Source organism: Morus notabilis, unplaced genomic scaffold (assembly GCF_000414095.1).
Source record: "Morus notabilis unplaced genomic scaffold, ASM41409v2 Scaffold1280, whole genome shotgun sequence".
Taxonomy (NCBI): Eukaryota; Viridiplantae; Streptophyta; class Magnoliopsida; order Rosales; family Moraceae; genus Morus; species Morus notabilis.
In genome coordinates this window covers 139,331-162,486 of record NW_010367241.1, presented here as the reverse complement: position 1 = coordinate 162,486, position 23,156 = coordinate 139,331, and the positions used below count along the sequence as shown (strand labels likewise).

The following is a 23,156-nucleotide window of genomic DNA, read 5'->3' as shown; positions in this document are numbered from 1 at the left end:
GTCACGTTGTTTTCTTCAGATTCATATCATCAATTCCAGAAGCATAATTGACAAGCAAGAAACTTAAAACAACAATACCAACCATTTCATATAATCGAAGCTTTACCTCCGAGATTTTGAAGAAGGGAGCGAGCTAGAGAGGAAGAGAAGATGAACCATGCGGAACACGCCAAGAGAGATGGAGAGAGAGGAAGCGAACAAAGAATGCTGCAGAGGATGGCGAGAGAGATGGAGAGAGAGGCGAATGGGAAGAAACAGAAAAGCGGAGGACGGCGAGAGAGGCGGAAGGGGAAAACTTATGCGCTAGGAGGGCATAATCAAATGTGATAGGAGGGCATAAGGGTAATTGTGTTTTTAATTTTCACTAAATAAGTGACACGTGACAATTTCATCACTCAATGTAACAGAATGAGAAAACTTATTAACGGAATAAATTTTGAAGGGAGTGGGTGTTACGTTTTAAAATTCATGAGAAAAAGTGTTACAAAAATCATAGTTCAAGGAGAGTTTTTGAAATTAATCCTAACTATTATCATCTAACCGAAGCAACGCAAAAATGAAATTGTCAGGCAACTCAAAAATAAAATTGTTAAGGGCTTGTTCTTTTGATATTTTTGAGTTAGGTAACTTGAGTGTAAATTTTGAGTTGAGTTTGAGTTATAACTTGAGTTGAAGTTGTAACTTGAATTTGTGTTTGGTTGTGTACATTTGAGTTATGGTTTGAGATAAGAATCTTTTTTAAGTTTGTGTTTGAGTAAGTCAAAACTTGAATTTGTTTATAGATAGTATTTTAACAAAAACTCAATGCTAATGAAAATTTTTAATAGGGTATATGGGTCTAGTTTTATTCGTCTTTTCGTTGTCAACGCATAGAAAAAAAAATCATTTCAATCAGAATTAAAACGAAAAAGTTATAGCATTTTTAAGAATAGAAAAAATACTGTTCATTAACTTGAGTTCGAGTTTCTGCACTCGAGTTGAAGAGGACACTTGCATTCGAGTTTTAGTTCCAAACTCGAATTCAAACTTGAGTTCAAACTCGAGTTCAAACTTAAAAGAACATGAACTTGAATAAAGTTGTAACTCGAGTTACCTTTTTTTGAGTTTTTCACTCAAAAACTACCTAAACGAACATGCCCTAAGACATCCAAGAAAGACAGAAGATGAACAGAAAATTGAAATTCTATTAATATGAAATTACTAAAAGAGAAATTACAACGAAATCAACAAATAATGATGAATACCTAAGGACTCTAGAGTAGGAAGAAGAATTTCTAAGAGAATATGAGGACTTTGAAATTGTAGTTTTAGGGCTCTAAAGGAGAGCTTACACGAGACAATGGTTTTGTCTTTTTTTGATGTGAGACAAAAGACTTCTCAACTTCTTGGAAGTTTTTCCTTTAATTTTTTCATTTTCGTGTGAGCAGTTTAAGAGTCAATTTCTCATTCACTCGTTTACTATTTGAAGTATATAAATACATCATTTTAATCTTCTTGCAACGGATAATGCAAATCTAAATTAAATCACAACTAACACAAAGTGAATTTTATTCAAAATTGAACCTCAATATGGTATCTCAAAAAAGGATTTTCAACCCATTTTTTCAACAGGCGCCACATCAAGATTTACTCGTACGGATCCTCCTGGTAACATAATGTCGTGCTTTAATCTATCTAGCACCCACAACTCAATACCAAAACTACAATTCAAATATGAAAATAAAAAAGGTTACGTCATTGCAGTGCTAAAACTGCATTTTGTTAACAAGTAGACGTACGTATTGAAAACAATCCTACGTTTAAATTTATAATTTTAATTCTGTTACAATATTTTTCTCTCAAAAAAAAATAAAATTTTAAATGTCAAATCAAAAATTATTAATTTAAACGCATTAACTAAACGAGTCCAAAATCTTTCTGTACTCTGTTTTCTAGGCCATGTCCTTTTAACAGAAAAAAGAAAAAAAAATTTTAATAATTTCAGTAACAGACCAGTCATGAAACCTGTACATTAGTCGAAAACCAATTATCCCATTGCATCTCTTGCAACTAACATCAGCTGTGTTATCTTCCTTAACGTCACCCCTTCCGAAGTCAGTGCGAATGTTTCGTCTAAAATTATTCGTAGATCATCAATATAGCCAAATCAAAACTAGAAAAAACAAAAACAAAAAAAAAAAGAAAGAAATCTTAGTACGAACTAGCCGAAGCAGCACGCCTGGGGAACTTCTTGAGTCCACAGGTTAAAAGGAGGGATACCAATATGTTCCACTACACCATTAAACAAAGAAATAATGGTTATTTAAGGCAAGGAAAATTTGAAATAAGAAGATCATTTAGGAGATCTTGTGCTGCTTTACAGGCAGCTATCCAAAATAAGATCATTAAAAAAAAAAAAAAAAAAAAAAAAAGTTAAGCAGTAAAATTCAGATTTATTTTGCAACCAAAAAAAAAATGCATTAGTAGCAAAACTTAACTAACGTAAATTGCTAGATATCAAGGTCAGTAAGAAGCCAATTTAAATGGCAAATATTAGGTCAATTGCGCTACGAAACTAAAACCTAAGAAATAAATAAGAAATCTGAGGGGAAAAAAAAAAGCTTCAGAGAAAGTCCTAGTGTGTATTGGAAATAATTTATGAGGCAAAAAAGCGCAAGAAAATAGAAGCAAATCTGAGGGAAAAAAAAAAAAAAAGGAGAGAGAGAGACTTGAGAAAACAAAAAACAATAATGTGTATTGTTTACTGTGTATACATTTTTCTTCAAAACGTCGTCATAAGAGTAATATTAAAAATGTCATAACATCATCATAAACATCGAAATTATATACTTCTCAATTATTCAATTCATGTTGCAGGTAAGAGTGTACTTACATAAACGTCTTACTTAACATTTTTAAATTTTCTAACTGTGACACGGCGAATGAGGTCCTCAGATGCTCACCTCTAGAACCGTTCGTGTCATAAATCATAAATATAATAAAATTAAAAACATTAATTTATCAAATCCATCCATCATATTAAAACAACACCTAAAAGGTCAATTTCATCATTTAATAATATCGAGACACAAAAACCCATCAAGTATACAAAATTACAAAACTTAACAAAAATTGGCAGCCTGACTGTTACCCTTTTAAAAATTCATAACAAATTACACAGAATTCAAAATGACCTAAGACTGATGCCATTTGAAAATAGACATCCATACATTTCTAACGGTATCTAATTTGTTAAAAACGGAGTTCGTTTGGTCCTTCAAACACTATTTTAAAGTAAGATCACATAAGTTGAAAAATTCCAGCACTAGTAAATTCTGAAAATACCAAAATAAATTCATTAAAGATGAAATCAACTCCAACCACATGTATACTTTAACTAGCCTTATGATATGTTACTAAAATATTCAAATCACACATTCTATAAAAAAAATCCTCGTGGCAAAGCAAGTTAGAAACATCATCATGACCATTGAAATTCTCATACCTTACAACTCAAATCCAAAAACAACATCCTAACTCATATTTCTATGAAATCACAATTTATAACATAGAAGAAACAACAATATAAGAAAATAATATAATTCTTAGCATGCCTAACTAGAATTTATCAAATTATGAAGACACCAAAACACCCAAAACAATAACCAGATCATGCATTCCAATCCAAAATAAAAACCTGTAGCCATGGACATTAAACATCACCTAAATCACATATATTCTCCCTCAATCATCAACCAATAAATATCATCTATCATCCTCTCAAACCATTATAATCAAACCCAAAGAAAAAATCATCCAAACTCTCATGGAATTTAAAACCAAACAACAAGAAAGAATTATACCTTGAGAATCCTCTTAATTTTGGGTTGAAAAAATCGAAAGTTTACAAAATGGATAGAATAATGGAGGTTTGATGGCTGGTCTTGGAGGCTCTTTGTGACTTTTTTTTTTGCTCTGAACGTGTGGAAGGTGGGAGAGAGAGAGAGAATGTCGTTAGAGGGAGGGAGAGAGCAAGGGTAAAAAATACTTAGTGGCTCATAAATCATATAAAATTAAAAGGGATTAATTCTATGATTAAATGACCCCTTAATAGCTGGAGGAATGGCTGTCATAGGGTGCAAAATCGTGTGGAAGACAAATAAAAGAATTAGGTCAACTTCTAGAATTTCCATTCTTGTTTGCGTGCAGTAACTTGGTCGGAGACTGCTGGGTATCCAGATGGTATACTGACTACATCTTCTTATTCCGATCTCCGATTTGCGCAAATGAGAATGGGTTGGAAAGCTTATAAAATTTTCTACTGCTTTGTATAAACTAAAGGAATAATTTCAGAATTTTAAAGATCCAAAATGGAGCTGGAAATTAACGTCATGGAAATAGTTTTTTTGTCTAAAAAGAAAAATCAAGAAAAACTTAAAATTTTCCTAAGACACGTAATTCCATGCATTATAACATGAAGTATATCATATCATGAACATATATTCATTTATCAAATCATCAAAAATAAAAAAATAAAAATGAACATATATATAATTTCTATAAAATGGCATGAACTTGTTCTCGGCATCTCGAGTCCTCGTCGCGTTCACCTATAACAAATAACTCAACGTGATGTTAGAATTAACTATATGTAACACCATAACATTATTCAAGTTAATTCCTAACGTCTATTTCTAATAATTTTGTCAGTTTAGAAAAATGGGTTTTACACGTACGCTCAGGTCGCCCGAAAACTTACCACATTTTCTACTCTGTCTGAAAAATCCATCCAACAAGAATAGCAAAATTTTAATATCAGTACGATAAGAGAAAATTTCAAGTTTGACCATTGTTTTTCCTAATTCTATTATTTTTACCATTACACAAAATTACAAAAAAAAAAAATAATAGGTTACAAAAGATAACCTGCGGGTTACGAAACGTAATATACAGGTTACGAAAAGATAACATGCAAGTTACGAAAAGATAATCTGCATATTATGAAAAGATAACCTGCAAATTATTAGTGGTATAAGATAAATTTTAAAACAATGACATAAATAAAATAGTGTTATCTCTTTGATGGTTTTTTTGAAAATTTCCCCTAAGATAATGCCTATATCATTATATAGTATAAAATGTGGCATCATTTTGATAATGACTATGTCATCTTTCTATATTTATAATATTCTGAACATTTTGTTAACTTTCAAATCAAGGTAGAAATTTGTATTGCACGTTTTGATTAATAGTATTGTATCAAAATATAATTTTTAAAATTTTAATGGGTCAAAATATAATTTATAAAGTAGAGGGATCAAAGTATAATTTTTTAAAAATTAGACCCAACATCACTGCAATCCCAAAATTTAACCTCTGCATTGGTCCCGAAACCCGATTCCGACTCTTGATATTTGTAAAATATTTAATATGCTTTATAATATAGTAAAGTTAAATTGCATAATACAATTTAATACATAAATTTTTATTCGTATTAGATATCACACTATGTATTGTATTAAATATAAATTTCGTATTAAATTATACGATATATAAAATGCTACCAAATATTATATTATTCTTAAATAATACAATACAAAATGTTTATAGGATCTACTTAACATGTTTCAAGGGGTATTGTCTCCTTTATGCTAATATAAAAGTGTGGATATTTGGTTTTCGTCGTTTAAAGTGTACCGTTTTGTTGCTGCCCCTTCCCCCTCCTTTCTTTCTTGTTACTACTAATAATATTTTATTTTACCTCTTTTCCTTTGTTATTTTTTGCTTCTTTTTTTTCTCCATTTGTTTGTAGCAGTCTGTAACCTTTAAAACCGCTCCGTTCTTTATTTCTTTTTTAACTCTATTGTTTTCAGTGTTTTACCTCCTTTTTAACTATATTTTTCTATCATTGTCTTTTACAAACGGTGTCTTACTTTTTTTTTCCTTCTTTATCGGCGTTTTATCTCTTTTTTTTTTTTCATTTTTCTTTGCCTCTATTTGTCTATCATTCTTTACCCCTAATATTCTCCATATCTTTTCCCTTTCTGTTCCTCTTTTGTTTTCTCTCGAGGGATAAAATATTGCTATCTAGTGTAATTATCTCTACTTTAGAACAAAAGATTGTAATTAATATAATAAAATAGAAATAATTGCAACTAAAAGATGAAAAAAAAAATCATTAAAAAAAAAGATGAAAAAAAAACTCGTTGAAATAAAATGGTGAATTTTATGGTAGGGTATGAAAACATAAGGGAGACCTTTTATTTTATTGCGTATTTTTCTGTATTTCTTAAAACTCGCAATTACAATTGAACACCGATTCTTAATTTCAAAAGAATAATAATAATAATTTACTAATTTAATAAGTTTCGTTTTTACCAACTTCACTGGTTGATACCTTTCGCGAGAGCTTATTCCTTTTTGATCCTATATACTTTGTAGTTTATTGAACTAGTAGAGGCTGGCAGTCCGATTCTTCTATATCTAATTCTTTTTCCTTGAGCTTTCAATCATATATGAAGATTCCACAAACTGTCGGTGAGCATGAAAAAGTTTGGTAGGCTCAACTCAAGAATGCCAATTGCATAAACATATACATGAATGTCCACACATTAGACATACACTAAAACGAGATTAGAAGAGACAATCATAACATCCACGAGATTAGGCAATCACATCAGCCACAGCTTTAATACAAAATTATAGATACATTATTAAAAAAAAAAAAAAAAAAAAAAATAAAAAAAAAAATTTAAAAAAAAAAAAAAAAAAAAAAAAAAGGAGTAACGTGGCATGCTTTAAGAAAGGAGAATCGATAATTGATTATTATTGTTATTGTTTTGTTTTCTCAATCCATGATATAGTATTGACAAAGAATACCAGGCCATGAAAGACCACCAACTTACGCGCAGTCTTAATCACATAACAATTAATAAGTTATCCAACCACCATCACATCATTTCATTTTCCAAATAAACCCAACAGCAAATTGAAGCTCGAATTTCATATTCCTGCCGACAGTAGAGCATAGCAATGGAGAGAGAGAGAGAGCATAGCAATGGAGAGAGAGAGAGAGAGAGAGTGAGAGAATATATATATAATGATTGAATTATTTGATTCCCAATCAATGAATAAACAAAGAACCCAACCTATGAACATGATTAAGATATTAAGAAAAAGTAGCAAGTATTCCAAGTTGTTCATGCACACAATAGTGAAAAAAACAAAAACATAAAATAATTAAAAAAATGATATGTAATTACAGTAATTTGTTTATGACAAAAACAACAGTAACACTTTATGTTCTCTCTTTCTGTGGGACTGTAAGTAAGAAAAATTCTTCCAAACAAACGCTCTCTCACTCTCTCATATTCTTCACTGTAGTAGGCAGAGCCAATCTACACTGCATATATATATACAGCAAACTCTTGTTCAGCAAAAATGAAGATGAGATTTGAATCAAAACTACACAATAATGAAGTGGGCGTTATTGTTTTTTGTACCATTTATGAATTGTTTTTACAAGACATTTTCCATCTGTTTTTGGGGGCTTTTAATTGAGAGAGCGTTATCTTTATTGACAAGAGAAGCGATGCTGTCCAAAAACTTCAAGCACATTGCACGCCATTTCCATCAACTTTCCTGTAAACCCAAGTAAAAAAGGAAACCAAGTTGTTAGTCAACCCAAAAGAAATATTAAAATTTAAAACAAATTCTCTAACCCACAAGATTTATATATTAAATTACAACACTGAAAAAATCAATGATTTGTTCAGATTTTGGCTTATTCAGAGATCACAAACTAAAAACCCCACATACAAAAATCAGGGTCAGCTAATAAAAGAAGCAAAAAAAGATACAACCAACCATGCCAGCTAATATTTTAACATGACTAGAGAACAGAAAGTGAAAGGGGGGTGGAATTTAATAATACAATTTGCTTTTGGGCATCAAAGTTTTTGTGGGGAAAGAAAACCGCAGCTAACAGCTGTGGCAAACGTGGACTCATTAGGGCAAAGTCTGGTTTGGCAAATTTTAGTCACATGGACTTGGTGGCACTACGCACGGAACCGTTCAAACATCTCAAGACATTAGTGGGCAGAGCCTTTTCTTGTCTCAAACGTCAATCCCCCCTTCTTTTTTTTAATCTCTTTTTCAAGAAGACAAAGCCCGTGAAAACCATTTAATTATTTTCCAACACTTTTCACCAACCTTTCACCCTTTTCCAAGCTTCCTCCGATCAAAACCAGAAAAATTCACCATATTTTAACTCTTTGGTGGAAGCCACAAAATATTGTTATCTTCACAAGATTTTTGCCTCTAAAGCTCTCATCTTTAGAATGTAATAACAAAAACAAGATTGGCATATTCTCTTAACACTAACACTAGAAAGTGGATCCTAGTTTTTTTTCCACACGCTACGTGATAACCCCATCAAAGACACAATCATAAACTTCCACAAAATGATCCTCTCTATATCCCACTACAATTAACAACAATCATTAACTCCAACAGCGGCCTAAATTCTGTTTTTGGTATGAGCTATTTTGTCGTGTAATCAACTTTCACCAAACTAGATTAAAAAAATCACAGCCACAGAATTAAAATCAATTAAACCCTTTTTTTTTTCTTTTTTCCTCACAACAACGTCAATTAACCAAAACAAAAATAAAACTTTTAATAAAAGAAAAAAAAAGTGAAATTATAATTTGAGATTAATTTACCTCTTCTGGTGGGCTTGGTAGCGACCTTAACAGGAGAACTGGTCTTCTTCTCCGACGCCGTTTCCTCCTCCGGCGGGAAGAGAACTCCGTCAATCCCCTGAACCGAAATCCTGCCGTCTGTGTAGATATCAGGATCGAACAAATACGCCGATCCATCACCATTCCCAAACTTCACCGACCCGTCGGCTTCCTGAGCCACGACCTTGTGAGGCAACCTCAGAGTGTCGTACCTAACCTTCCCGAATCTTCTCACCGCATTGTACATACTCTCCTCTGTCTGGTACTCCGGGATTATGTGATAGTACACGATCTGCTCCGGCGCGCCGGGCTCGCTCAGCTGGTCCGTCGTCAGTTTCGCCATGGCCTCGTCGTTCGGAGCCAAAACAGTGATCACATAACCCTCAGAGACCAATCTTCCCATTTCCGTAGCGAGAGAAGTCAAATTGACCAGAATATCTGCCATTTCGTTGTATCCTCCGTAATGCAATAGGGTCTGGATGAAATCCTTGACCTGAGCCATACCGTCGAAGTGGCCGTGGGGGCCTCCCGGTCCGGGAGCCGGCGCCGGAGCAAGCGAAGGTCCTGGAGCCAACGCGTCGTAGATCGGAAGCACCGGAGGAGCTCCGGCTGGGACCGGCGCCGCCGGTTTCTTAAGCCGGTGAGTCCTCGGATCAACCTCTGGAGCTCCTTCGGGAAGAACTGCCGAAATCGATCTCAAATTCCTCCTCCGATTGAAATCCTCCTGCACCGATCGGGGAATCAGAAGCCTCTCGATACCGTGGATCACTCCGTCGGGTCGAACGACGTCGTCGGGGCGGACGATCTCCGCCGAATTAACAACCTTCTCGCCGGAACCCTTGCTCGCGAAATGCACATGCTCAGTCGAGAGCGTGCGGTGCCGGACCGGGTCCGAACCGGAGACCGGCCAGTCGCCGGAGCCGACTCGGCTTGGGATAATGTGGAACATCAACAGAATCTGGAGCGACTTCAGATTCCCCGGCTCGAGAAGGAATCGCTTGAACTCCGGGTCGAGCTGGCGCTCTAGGGCTTCGTTCCTCGGCGCGAAGATGGTGATGTTGTGCTTCCCAACGGCTTCCTCCAGAGTCTGCAACAGAAGCGCCTTCTCGACGAGCTCGGCGAGCTCTGTGTAGTGGGAATCGAGGAGAGCGACGAGGACGGAGTTGGAGTTAATCTGACCGGAGGAAGACGAAGACGACGATGAAGACGATGAGGTTCGAGGCAATGCAGCGAGAGTGTGGGAAGAGAGGAGGAAAATGGAGAAGAAAATGGAGACGCCATAGAGAGGAGAATCCATGGCGGCTCAATCTAAGAGAGAGAGAGAGAGTAGAGAGAGAAAGTGTCGGTACGAGTGTATAAAGAAGGTTTTGGAGTGTGGAAAATGAGGAGGGAAAAATAAGAGGGAAGAGAGAAAGAGAGAAGAAGAAGAAGAATTTTTGGTTTGGGTTTGGGAAAGCAAAGCGAAGAAAGACTTGAGAAGAAGTGATGCTATTAAGGCTTTGGAGAAAAAAGGCAGAGAGAGAGAGAGAGAGAGAGAAGAGAAGAAGATGACTTTTTTTTTTCCTTTTATTTTTTTTTTATTTTTTTTCATGCGGAGGTGACTCTGTGTCTGTGTGTGTTTGTGAGTAGAGACAGGCTGGATGTGGGGACCACACGGTTCCCTTTCACTTCGAGCCGAGCCGATCCGAGCTGAGCCGTTTTGATTGCTTTACACTCCACCGCTACTTTGATTAATAAATTTAGGGCTTGTTTGCTAAGGTTTTAATTTGAGTTTTTAATTTGAGTTAATATATGATTTTATGTGAGAATTTTTTACTGTAATAAAAAAAATTAAATGTGATTATTTTTGAAAGTTTTTTACCGTTAAACTCAAATCATAAAATGAATGGGTCCTTAAGATTTTGTACAAAACTCTAGTGATAATTTTTAACACTTTAACGAAACACAGTTTGTATTTTTATTTTTAATTCAAATAATAATTTATTTGTGTATTTAAACACTGATTGGAATCACAATTAAATTTATCACAATTCAACTCATCACAATTCAAACTAAATTAAAATTTTAATTAGTTAAATCAAACAAGGCCTTACGAATTATGGGTAGAATAGTAATTATATTCTAAATTAGTTTGCAACTATCGGTATTTATATGACATGTGACGTTTTTATTATAAACACTAATCGAAAGAGTATTTTTATTAATAATTTATAATTTAAGTAGAACGGATATTACGTTTCAAATATCAATAGACAAATTGTGTTACAATTTATAATTCATCAAGAAATTTTATAATCTTACCTAAAATAAAATAAGGCTCGCTTTTTCTTCTTCTAAAAAAAATAATAAGACACCCTTTTGTTTCAAGAAGTAAAAAACCAGAAATGTAATTATTAAAAGGTAAATAGAAAAGGAGAGAGAAAAAGAGTGGATTCCAAGTAAGGCATGAGAGAAGAGCCGAGCCGAGCCGATGACAAGGAGCCGAAAAGGGAGGTGTCGGTGTGTGACAATGAATAATGACCTCAGTTCTACGCTAAGCTACAAGCACGTTTCTTTTACGCGCGCGTGGGGAGCGTGGAGCGTGGTCTTTCCTCTTTTATTTACTTATTTAATTTTCTAAAACGGTGACGTCTTGCCCGCTGGCAGATAGTTTGTCACCCTCAGACTCGGAACCTTCAGCTGACTTTCTCTAAATCTGATTTTGTTCCCTTATTACTTAATTTGTTCTGCTAATACTTATTACTTAATATAAAAATCAAATTATTATTAATTTTCTAAAGAAGAAAAGGGAAGAAAATCAATAATATGATATTATACTTCATAATGAGCATTAAAAGCTTAATAGTATGATAACAGAGAATTTTCACAAAAGTAGAACATGATCCCGCCATTATGGCACATAAGAAGATTAATGTATACATAAAAAGGTGGTATCACGTCTACAGCAAATAATAATTATTATAATAATTTATATCACGTATATATACTTGTAATATTATGAATTAGAGGACTCTCTTTGACTTGATGAATCCTAATAATATTTCTAAATATTTATCATGTTAAATGAAAAATAATACAATACTATGTAATAACATAACGTATAAAACTAAAACTTAAATAAAAATTTATCGAGTAATAAACAAATAAAAAACGAAGAAGTAATTAACTTTGAGTAATCTTGACTACCCCTCTTTTCCTAGTTTTACAAAAGCGGTTTGAATGATTATGCCTGAGCAGTTGACGTTTGGTTGGAGGATTCAAACTATGATTTGAATCATAATTCATGGTTCGTTACAGTATTTTCTCTCACAAAAAATATACGTAAATTAAAAATAATTCTAATAACATGATTATAATTTATGAACCAAATGTCTCCGATGATTATGCCCCAAGACGAGCATATTCCTTAAAGGAACTACTAATAGGTTGTGCTTTGATTGAATCTCTACAAACAGAAACACTTTTTACTTAAAAGTTAAACCATCACTTACAACTTAAAATGTCTACGTAGAAAATGACTTTTTGGCCAAATTCAGCTTGCAAAAGTGCTGTGTCTTAACGTTTTCTCAAAAACATGAAGAACAAAGTCTTTAGGCTCTAAACAAAATTGCCCCGTTCACTTCACCGATTTAAGTTTGAAATTTAAGTTTTGCTACAGTAAAAAGTTCTCAGAAACAGTCACATCTAACTTTTTTACTACAGTAAAAAACTCTCACATAAAATCATATCAACTCGAATTTAAAACTCGAATCAGCGAACTAAACGGGTCAGTTCTTCATTAGAGTGTACAAGGGTGTGTCTCTTTCTGATATAGTAGTAGTTGTTGATGATAATATAACTTGACAATAAATTAATAAGAAGTTGTCACTCAATAGTTGCATTTATATTTTGATCGTACTATAATATACTTGAAAATTTGAAAATATAAACACGTTGGTTTGAAGTGTTAAACTAAAATAATACTTTTGATTGCTTAATTTTCAAACAAATGGAAGTTTATTAGCAAAGTTGAAAAATGATGTAAAATAGTACTTTAGGATTATGATTTTTCTGTTGGATCCATTACACCTTCATAAGAAATATTTGTGTGTTTTTTATTGCACCGATGGTCCTATGAACCTAATCCTTAATTTGTAAAAGAAGTTGTATAATTTGAGTTTAATTTATTTTTTAAAACAAATTATGAATTATGAAAACGAATAGGTATCTAGCTTTCTATTTCATGCATGGAATTATCTAGCATTTATTCTCAATTAATTAAATTAGTTAAAATACACCATATATATACACACATATTTTTGGAAAATGAAATAATACCATATTTGATGTGCTTGTTCACATACATGCACTAACTTTGAGTGCGCGCTTCGTTACATGTGAATCACAGATTTTCATTACAATTTGGTGGATTTATGTTTTTTTTCTTTTTTTTTTTTTTTTTTCCTTTTGAAAGTCTAACTTGGTAGGTTTTGGAAAGCTAGAATATAATCAAGGAGGGGAATAGAGAATCTGTTTGGTAGTGGGTATTCTTCAAAGAAAGCAAGAAATTAGCACCCCCATTCAAATGATGTCACGTTTTGTTCATTATGCAAATAATATATATACTATTATATTGTTTTTCCAACATGTAATCAATGTCTCCTTTCGGAAAGAAAAAAATGAAATATAGCACAGAACCTATTACAATATTCCAACAACAAACCGAAGCTTATTAACAACAACAAAAAAAAAAAAATTACAATAGGCACGTTTGGAACTCGTTTCAAAATAATTTTATTTTTGGATGAAAATAAAAATGAAAACATTTTCAATCTCAGACATAAATCATTTTTGAAAATGTGATTAGTAATTTTATTAAGAGATTGTTTTCAATATAAAAAAACTCATTAAAGTATCTCTCTCTTTCTCTCTGCTCGAGAGATGAGAAAACGAAAATAAAAAATAAAAAACAATTAAAATTCATTTTTCATTTCTCTCTCATTTTACATTAAACTAAAAAATCATTTTCATTTCCATTTTTTGTCTTTATTGTGCCAAACGCCGTTTTGAAAACGTTTTCATTTTTTCTTTTTTAAAAAACATAAAAAACAAAAACGGGATCAATTCTAAACATGGCTAATATTTTTCTCTATAAAACGGGATCTTTTATGCTCTCGGGATGCCTTTTTCTGATACCGTATTCGAATATTCATTGATTTATGAAAATTTACGTTAGAACTTGCAAACTCAAACAATGAAGTTGTAAAAATTACGATAAACTTGTGAATTTTAAAGGAATGTAATAACTTGTAACTTTTACGTTAGAACCTACAAACTCGAACGATTCATCGTATTCCTTCAAAATTCACAAGTTTATAGTAATTTTTACAATTTTATCGTTCGAGTTTATAAGTTATAAGATAAAATTTCACAAAATATTGTATCTCTCAGAAAGCATTCCGGCAACATAAAAGGACCCTATAATATAACACTTAATTCATTTCCTCAAAAAAAATCAGAAAAAGGAAAGAAAGAAAATACCTCCCAACAATGATGCAAGGTAAAGAATTGAAAAGCGTTTATGAGATTTGCATGATAGCAGAATTATTAGAGAAGGAAGTCGCTTGCTAGTGCACCTTGCACAAGTTTCACATGAATTTAATATTCATATCTCCACAAAGCACAAAGGTGATGGTCTATATCTACCGAGAAATGTTATCATCACTTTGTATGTCTCTCTCTACATTCATTGTTTGACACGTGAACTCAATTATTCATTTTTTTAAATAACAATAAATTATAATATATTATATTAATTGAGTTCACGTGTTACAATAAATATAGAGGGGGACAAAAATAGAATAGTAATGTTATCATTTTTCTTACTTAAATTGCATTGATAATAGGTCAATATCAACTTCTATTGAGAAAACAAGCATTCTATGAAAAATAATAGCATTATTTCTCTTTTTGTAGTATGGAATAGAAAAAGAAGAATAATGCAATTCCAATTCTTAACTTAAAGAACGAAAAAGTTACTATAATTTAGTTTCTTTTTAGTGTAGGGTCTGTTGTCGAAAGCGTAAATTTTTTATCATTAGATATAGTAAAAATTACATTAAAATAAAAAATATATTCATAATAAATAATTTCAGATACTAATTTAACAGTTAAAAAATAGAATCCCGTGTATAGTTTATTTTTCTAAATCTTATCGTAGAAATCTTTTCATGAGAAAGAGTTGCAATTTCCAATGCATAATGGTAACGAGGAGCATGTTTGCAAATTGCAGCATGTCTTGTAGTGTTTATTCTGTTGGGAAGTTGGTGATGACAAAAGCAATAAAATTAAGCTAAACATAACATAACATTATTGGAGATTAAAGAAGACTGAGAATTGAGAAATGCCAAAGTTAGCCCCAATTAAAGATTCCAAAACATTAATAAAAAAATAATGCTGGTTTAGTTTGTTTGGGGCCTACTTGTGAAGTGAACCAAGCTGGAAGATTGCAAAGTAGATGACAGTTGCTTTTGGAACCTCTAATGTCTGATTCCCTTTTTCTCTACTGTAATCATCTTTGATGGGTCCCACCGACCTTTCTCGGTGGTTACTTCTCTTCTCCCAAGTTCAAAGCACGCTTTTTTATTTGATTTGCCCACCACCCACCGACGACTCTAAACCCAAGCTACGGCTTGGACCAGCCCGGTCCAATTCGAAGGGGATTGGAAAATATGGAGAGAATGAGGAAAATACGTCTTAAAATTAATAGGTTAATAGTTTATATAAATTAATAAATAGGTTAAATTACTATTTTTATCTATAACTTATCTAGTTATGAACCATAACTTAACAAGTTATTGTCCATAAATCACAATTTTTGTCCATAACTTGTCTGGCTATGAACTATAACTTGACAAGTTTATCTATAACTTATCTGGTTATGAACCATAACTTGACAAGTTATGGCCTATTAATTTCTATAACTAAAAGTTGGCCTATATACTTCCTTAAACTTTTCATATTGACCTATTTTTTACTATTTCTGATAATATTTGTGCTTGGCCTCTTCAACAGTAAAAGAGTAAATTAATGGAGAATTTACTTTTAAGAGTGTAGATTTTTACCTTTTATTTTTAATAAATATTTTTTTATTAGTGTAATTATTTGATTAAAAATATTATAAATTAATAATAAAGGGTAAAAATCCTTACCCATATACTTTCAAGAGTATTTGTTAAGATTACCCAATTACAGACTTTACACTTTAAACGTGTATTGTTCAAAATTTTTACTCCTCACTCTTAATTAATATCTTTTTAACTAATCTAGTTTTTTAATTAAAAGAGGTGTTAACCAAGTGTAAGAGTTAAAAAAATTTAATACCCATACATTCTAAGGAGTTTTTGTCTCCTTTTCTCAAAAATAAAAAAAAAATAAAACAAATAAAACAAATAATTCTTAAAATGTATAGATTTAAATTTTTACTTTTTATTCTTAATTAATATCCCTTTTAATAAAACTACCATATTACTCAAAAGTAAATTTTATCAAAATTTTATCTGCATGACTCTTAATTTTATCCTTACTCTTTATTATTATCTTTTTAACTAATATAAATATTTGACTAAGAAAAAGGCATTTGACTACAATTTACACACACTACACGGCAATTTATTTTACTATTTAAATTTTGCTGTATGGGTAATTATATTTTTCTTAAATTTTTATTTTATTTATTTTTAGCCCTCTCCTTTGGTTGCTCGAGTAGTTCTAACTTACTGCTTTTTAACTACTTGTTTGGTTATCTGAGTGACCTTAGGCATGTGTAAAAGGTAATTTTATTTTAACTTGATATTGTTTTTGTTTTTTCATCTAACAAGTGACAGCGTAACGTCAGCAAATATTTTCATAATTTATTTTCGAGAAAAGAAATTGCAAAATCAGCTTTACTTGGTAGAAAAGAAAAGAAGAGAAAAGGAGTATAAAAAGATCTGTGGAAAAAAAAAAAAAAAAAAAAATTTGTTAACATGTCGGGGTGCTTGGAAAAAAAAAAAAAAAAAAAAAGGAAATAGCAAATCAAAATAAGGTTTAAATCCCACGGGAATAAATAGAAGTGCTCTTCCCAATTCCATCATATTTTATCCATCCAGAAGTGGTTGGATTTGTGTTGGGACGTGAAAGTCTTTCGATTTATATTTTTATGCTTTTTAATATCTATGTAACAAATAGTACCAATCATAAGCGTCTTAACATAAGAACATCATCAGAAGCATCTCCAATGCAATGCTAACTTAATGTCTAATGTCAAATTTTAACATTTGAGTAGAAAAATTACTCTCTAATACTATACAATTGTTGGTGTTAAATTTGACATTTAATTTTTATTGGTTAATATTCTAATTTTTTTCAATTTAATCATTACAGCATTCTCATATATTATTTTACTTTTAGCATATATTAGTTTACTTTTCTATGCTAAAGTTGACAATAGATTAACATTTATATTAGATGGTCTAAAGCTCCTTCTCGTCGTTTTTAAAATCACCCAACCAAGAAACTCGAGAGAACACTTGATATTTGTCATTTTCTTTTCCCTCTTAACTTTTCGCCTTATCAAACAGTGAAAAGAGTACATTAGTATGACACCTTCTATCAATAAATCGTGTTATGATTCGGCACATTTGATTTGAAAAATCCTTCATAAAGCACGGCTAAAGAAGCACAAGCCCTAGGTTTTAAGCCAAAGAAAGAAACGAGCATACCCATAAACAGAAAGGCATTGCACTTGAATTTTGAAGAACACTTCCTATCTAGGCGGACAAACCCGAAAAAGCAGTTCTTTCCGAGCCACCTCATGTGCCAAAGTCAAACGATGGTTCTTCCTTCCCCACTCCCATTCTTTCTACATGCGCGGTTGCAGGCGTAGAACCACAAAATGAATCGAAGAACCGAACGCGTTTTCAATAATCAGTGTACCACCACAGCACCTCTAAATGAAATGATAGATATCTGATGAAGAGCTACCAAACAAAAGTGATTTACTTCAAGTAGACACAGGAATAGGGGGATCAAAATGAGAAAAATTACCCTCTAAAAACATGCTTTATCATCATAAGGCAAAAGGTGGCAAGGGCCAATGGTAACTTAAAATGGTCCCATCAAGTTTTAACACTTTTCCTTTTAACATTCAGAGAACAAACAAATGCCAAGATCTGACCATCCAGACATGGTTTTAGAAACACATTCCCGCACCGAATTTTTGGGTTAACATGTCTATAAACAAATATACATACGAAATACTCTTGTATTTTATATTAGTCTCGGCTCTTCTCTCCTCGCTTCCTCTCTTATTTTGGATAAAACATATCATAATCACCATTAACTAACCGAATCTCTGAAGCAAAAGCATCTCATCCTCAGCATATCATGTCTATAGAAAAAGGGTTTACCTGAAAATCCAATTAAAACTCAAAACATAAGTTAGATTTATCAAGTATCTTAATCTTATAGTTAAGTAGACACTTTGAGAGACCCAGATCTGTTTGTTGATTAAATGTCGGGTCCTAGCCATTGATCTTCTAATCACTTGAATGTGTCATGAAACATTTCTCTCCTATCCTATATGCAGAAAAGCATGGGGTGGACATGACAGTTGAAACTTCGAGTAGTTCTGCTGGAGAAAAACTGGTGAAATCAAATGGGAATGTGGAAAAAAAAAAATAGTGTGAAGATATCTTCCGGGCAAATGCTAGAGCAGTTATTATAATGACTGGACATGTCGTTCAACTTTGACAAATTTGGTAAGGATTTGCTGCTACTACTGCTGGGGGAAACAAGCTACAGTTTGTTGGCATTCGCAATGAAGTATGAGATTTAATAAACAGTTTCCTATAACTGTGACTCAGTTTTTTGAGCCGAAATCAGACCAATCAAATATTATGATTCGCAACTGACCTTCAAAAATTGAAATGCTGAGGATAGATGCTCCTGCGAAACAATGTTTTAACAGCTTAACATGAAGCTGAGCTCGCAGCACAAGTAGTATGTGTGTTGCTGTCATTCAATGAGTTTTCTCCACGAGTCTCTGCATTGTTCCGGTCGCGTCGATCTGCATTATAATCACTGGATAAATTATCTGCTACAGAAGCTTGATTGGGTCTATCATCTTCTCTGGCTTCACGCCGTTCCATCATACGATATACACTTGCGATTCCAGCAGGCACCTCTCTGCGGACTTCAGAACGATCATCTGACACGGAACTGTTACGAGAGAACAACCTCTCTTTCCACCCCCTTGTGCTCTTCGAAAAAGATTCTTTGTATCTGATGTATATAATAAACGAAAAATAAAGATCAATAGTCAGTGTACTTACTCTTACAGCCACAAAATCCACCAAGAGTATCAAGTATCAAAATCCATTCTTCATAAAAAAGTACCTCATTGACATGGCATTAAATTTAGATTTCAGAGATTCAGAAAATGACTGCAAGTCAGATGGTCCTGCTCTATCTGGTGTGTGATTAGCAGAGTTCCTACAGCAGATGATAAATATTCATACAAATGAAGGTATAAACTTGTCCAAAATGATCTATATAACAATAACCAAGCAAACAAAACAAGGGATATTGACTACCGGTTCATGAAGGACGGTCCTTGATTTGTTGGAATCAAATTGGATCCAGACGCTGAAGAAGAATTTTGATTAGTTTGAATGAAGGGCAAGTGCGGAATCTGCCGTGACGGTTCCTCTCTGCCAGATGGAAGAGGGGAAGATGGAGCAGCTACAGTAACTGCAACAGGTTCTGGGTCCTCATTTGGAGCAGAAACATGACCAGAAGAAGCTGCACTAGGATGAGTGGAAAATACCAAGAAGTGCGGACGACCATGAGCAGATGATCGACCCCTCTGGCTATCCCTTCTATGAACATGGTGAGCCCTCCCCATTGCAGCAGCAGCAGCCAAGTGCTGGATTATTCTCTCTTCGAGATCAGCATCATTAGCTCCAACAGGTAACTGCATCTTACCGCAATCAATCACATAAGCGAACTTGATAGTCCAGCCAAAACTGATTATATTTTCTACTCTTTATTTCTTCCTTTTTCGAGCTAAAAAGTAGTAAAGCTTGCTATATCTTTAGTAACCAAACAAAGTAATTGAGAAAAAAGTGGGTATAGTCGGAGAACGAACATGCTGTAACTCAAAATCACCGAGAGTGGGATGATGAAATATAGTGGCATTCCTAGATGGAGTTACCCTGACGTTCCTTTCTCGTTCCACTGCCTCAAGTAATTCTTGACTGCCACAATATGGTCATCAGATAAATACTTGGAAAAATGTCAACCGAAGAGCATGGTCAGGTGATGGAAAAACAAAAACAAAAAAAAAGAGAGAGAAAAGAGAGAGAACCTGACAGGATCCTTCAGGCTTATGGGTTGCCAACACATGGGACACTGAGAGCTTCTTTGGCACCTAAGAGGTGAAGCATATCGTTAGATTCCAAGGTTCATCAACAAAAATAAGCTATTATATGACCAGAATAACTTGGGTAATATTGTCACAATAGAAACAGGCAATTGAAACAAGTTTACAACAGAAACATTGTTATGAAGCCGGCTAAGTCTAAAAGGGAGATTTCCACTTTTCTTCTCCTTTTTAAAAAAACCATGTGCATTTACCAAGAACCAACAATATGATAGTCAAAATAAGGAAAATTACACATGAAATTACTATTGTTGCATACAAAGTTTGAAAACATCCGAAAGGAAAAATGAACAAGATTCAATTTTTGATAAAATAAATTACCATTCAAGAATGCACTGGAGGTGAAACTCGTGCTTGCAAATAGTCACCTGCAAGACAAGGAGCAAAAACAGAATTGAATGCACATTCACTCGGTATAAACACAAAATACCAAGACAAAAATTCCTCTGTAAGAGTGTGCCAGCATTGCAGGCGCTTGTTAGGAAGAGAAACTGAGAAAGAGAAAATTAAGACAAATGAATGTCTAGTACCACCAATAGCAAAAATAATAAAGAAAAAAAAAGGACATATTACCGAGGAGGGGTCACTTTCGGAGAACTCCTCCAAGCATATGCTGCAAGTGTCCTCACAAGGATCTTGAATTCCTCCATCCACAAATGCAGCAGCTGATGTCAAGTGACTTTCAGTATTCTTCCCCACTTCCATATTCTGAATCTAGAATACCAAATACTTCACTAACTTTAGTATAGATACAACCAAACAATTTTCGAAAGCCAACCGTTATGGATGATCAAAAATTCATGAAAAGCAAATTATTAGAACCCACAATGAAGAGGCATCCATTTTAAGGGCTATGCTTAAAATTGTAACAAGACACATAGATCTCCTAACATTCAGGAAACTAACCAAAACCCCTCGGCTCAATGATAACCCTGAATAATTTGGATTGGCTGCATAAGGGTAAATAACCAAAATCTTGATTGGGTTTTACTCTCTCTCTCTCTCTCTCTCTCTCTCTCTCTCTTTTCTTTTTGAAAGAACACTCTTCTAATTTGCAAATCCCATCAAAGTAACTCCGATCAAAGTCTAAATCAAGTTTTCTTTTTTAATTATTATTTTACAAAAACCTCAATATAATAGAATAAAAACGAATCAGAAACAAAATAATAAAAAAGAAATTAAGACACGTAGATCTTTTAACATTCATGAAAACCAAAACCCTGCGTAATAGCTACCAGAATGATACTTTTGTTACAAAATTCTTATTGTAAATTGTAATTGCTAACAATAAGAATTAGTTGTAGTTTATCAGAAACAAGCCAACACTTAAAACCTCCATTATTGTCTTCTCTCTCTCTCTCTCTCTCTCTCTCTCTCTCTCTCTCTCTCTTAACTGTAAATCATTCATAATAAATTCACAAACCATAACAAAATTTTCTTTTTGAGCAGCATTAGGAGAAGAATAACAGCTTATAGCTTCTTTTCTGTTTCATAGGAAAACCGCGAAAAACATGCCATAACTTCACAATGAAACAATCCCATCACAGAAAATTCCTAACAAAGTATATAACTTCAGACAAAAGCTCAAGAAAAGCGGTATTCTTTAACACAAATATGTACAAGTACGTAAAACCCAGAAAATGGTCTGAATAATTCAAAAAGTACAAGATAAAGGAAAGACAACCACAAAAGAACCTTGAAAATTAGAGGATATATGTGTGTGTGTGTGTGTGTAGATTAAAGTGCAAGAAAAATAAATCATGGGGTTTGTTTGTTTGTTTATTTACCTCCATTTAAATGAATTGGAATGAGTAGTAATCCAGAATTGGGTCAAGAAGACCAGAGAACACCCATGAAAGGAAGCAGATCGAGCTCCGGTCTCCCAATCAGACAACCCAACTAGCGATCCATTTCAATCAATGAGAAGAAGAAACTCCCAGAATTCAATGGTGATGATAAGGAGAGAGAGAAAAAGAGGAGAGAGAGAGAGAGATGGGAAGAGAATGGAACCAAAATGTGAAGAATATTTTACATGTCCATTTTCACCAATAATTATTGGTTTGTTTTTTATTTTATTTTATTTACTTTTTCTTTTCTTTTTTTAATGATGGGTTTGTTGTTGATTACTTTTTCTTTTTCTTTTTTCTTTTTTCCTCTTATTACTTTTTTTTCTTTTACTTAAAGTTTTTACAAAATACATCGAATTAAAAAGGTATTTTTGTTTCATTAAAAAAGTATTTGTGTTGTTTAGATTTTAATAAGATGAAATTTTTTTGAGAATATTATTAAGATGAGATTAGTAATATATAAATAAAGATGATGATGAAGAAATGTCATTTCAGTCATTTTGAGAAATAAAATTCTAACTTTATATTTGTGCCATTTTATTTTATTCAATTTTGTAAAGTTATGTTTTTTTGAGAATTTTTGGTTTTTCTTAAAATCTTAAAATAATTGAAAGAATTAAAAGGGATTAATTCTTAAGGACCCTTCTACAGTCTCCCACTTTAAATTTGAGAGATTGGCTCTTCCCAAAATATTATGTTCGTTTAATTCACTGATCTGAATTTATAATTTGAATTGATATGTAATTTTATGTGAGAGTTTTTTATTGTAGTAAAAAGTTAAATGTGACTGTTTTTTATAACTTTTTACCGTAGTAAAACTCAAATTTTAAATTCAAATCGATGAAATAAACGGAGCATTAACCATTAATTTCAATCGTTTCATTTGTCTACTCTATGCAAAGCAATCCAACGGTGTATGAAAGTCTAGGGTCATTTAAGGTAGGACTGGCAATTCGTGTTCGCGGGCCGTGTTCGGGCCGACACGATTACGGCACGACACGATTATAGTGAGCACGAACACGACACGATTAATAAACATGTCAGAAACCCAAACACGAACATGACATGCTAATAACACGGTTAACACGACACGACACGCGAACACGATTATTAAACGTGTCGTGACGG

The 23,156-nt window shown here is 33.0% G+C and overlaps 2 protein-coding genes across 3 annotated transcripts; both read right to left on the bottom strand.

The window, feature by feature from the left end:
* Positions 1-7,193: 7,193 nt before the first annotated feature.
* Positions 7,194-10,239, bottom strand: LOC21389878 (fasciclin-like arabinogalactan protein 16). 2 transcript variants are annotated; one of them, XR_002903463.1, is made up of 3 exons: positions 8,703-10,239; positions 7,482-7,620; positions 7,194-7,381 (listed from the first exon to the last, which is right to left on the bottom strand). XR_002903463.1 is itself a non-coding variant. In XM_010112153.2 (2 exons), the coding sequence occupies exons 1-2, from the start codon at positions 10,015-10,017 to the stop codon at positions 7,553-7,555; spliced, it is 1,383 nt and encodes a 460-aa protein (XP_010110455.1). In that variant the 5' UTR covers positions 10,018-10,239; the 3' UTR covers positions 7,194-7,552. The 2 variants fall into 2 exon arrangements, 1 of the variants encoding a protein (XP_010110455.1); XM_010112153.2 differs by having other exon boundaries at positions 7,194-7,620.
* A 7,534-nt stretch (positions 10,240-17,773) lies between these two features.
* On the bottom strand, positions 17,774-22,178 carry LOC21389877 (E3 ubiquitin-protein ligase RHF2A). Its single transcript, XM_010112152.2, has 9 exons — positions 21,969-22,178; positions 20,755-20,895; positions 20,503-20,549; positions 20,107-20,169; positions 19,888-19,996; positions 19,334-19,713; positions 19,137-19,232; positions 18,654-19,022; positions 17,774-18,148 (listed from the first exon to the last, which is right to left on the bottom strand). The coding sequence occupies exons 1-8, from the start codon at positions 21,972-21,974 to the stop codon at positions 18,710-18,712; spliced, it is 1,155 nt and encodes a 384-aa protein (XP_010110454.2). The 5' UTR covers positions 21,975-22,178; the 3' UTR covers positions 17,774-18,148; positions 18,654-18,709.
* Positions 22,179-23,156: the final 978 nt, after the last annotated feature.

What these genes read in the sequence shown, in the direction of transcription:
- LOC21389878 (XM_010112153.2), bottom strand. Translation starts at nt 10,017, where the DNA reads ATGGATTCTCCTCTCTATGGCGTCTCCATTTTCTTCTCCATTTTCCTC. An exon ending in TACCAAGCCCACCAGAAGAG is followed by an intron (nt 7,621 to 8,702) that starts GTAAATTAATCT and finishes TTGGGTTTACAG; the next exon opens with GAAAGTTGATGGAAATGGCG.
- LOC21389877 (XM_010112152.2), bottom strand. An exon ending in CCGAAAGTGACCCCTCCTCG is followed by an intron (nt 20,550 to 20,754) that starts GTAATATGTCCT and finishes CTTGTCTTGCAG; the next exon opens with GTGACTATTTGCAAGCACGA. An exon ending in GGACCGTCCTTCATGAACCG is followed by an intron (nt 19,233 to 19,333) that starts GTAGTCAATATC and finishes CATCTGCTGTAG; the next exon opens with GAACTCTGCTAATCACACAC.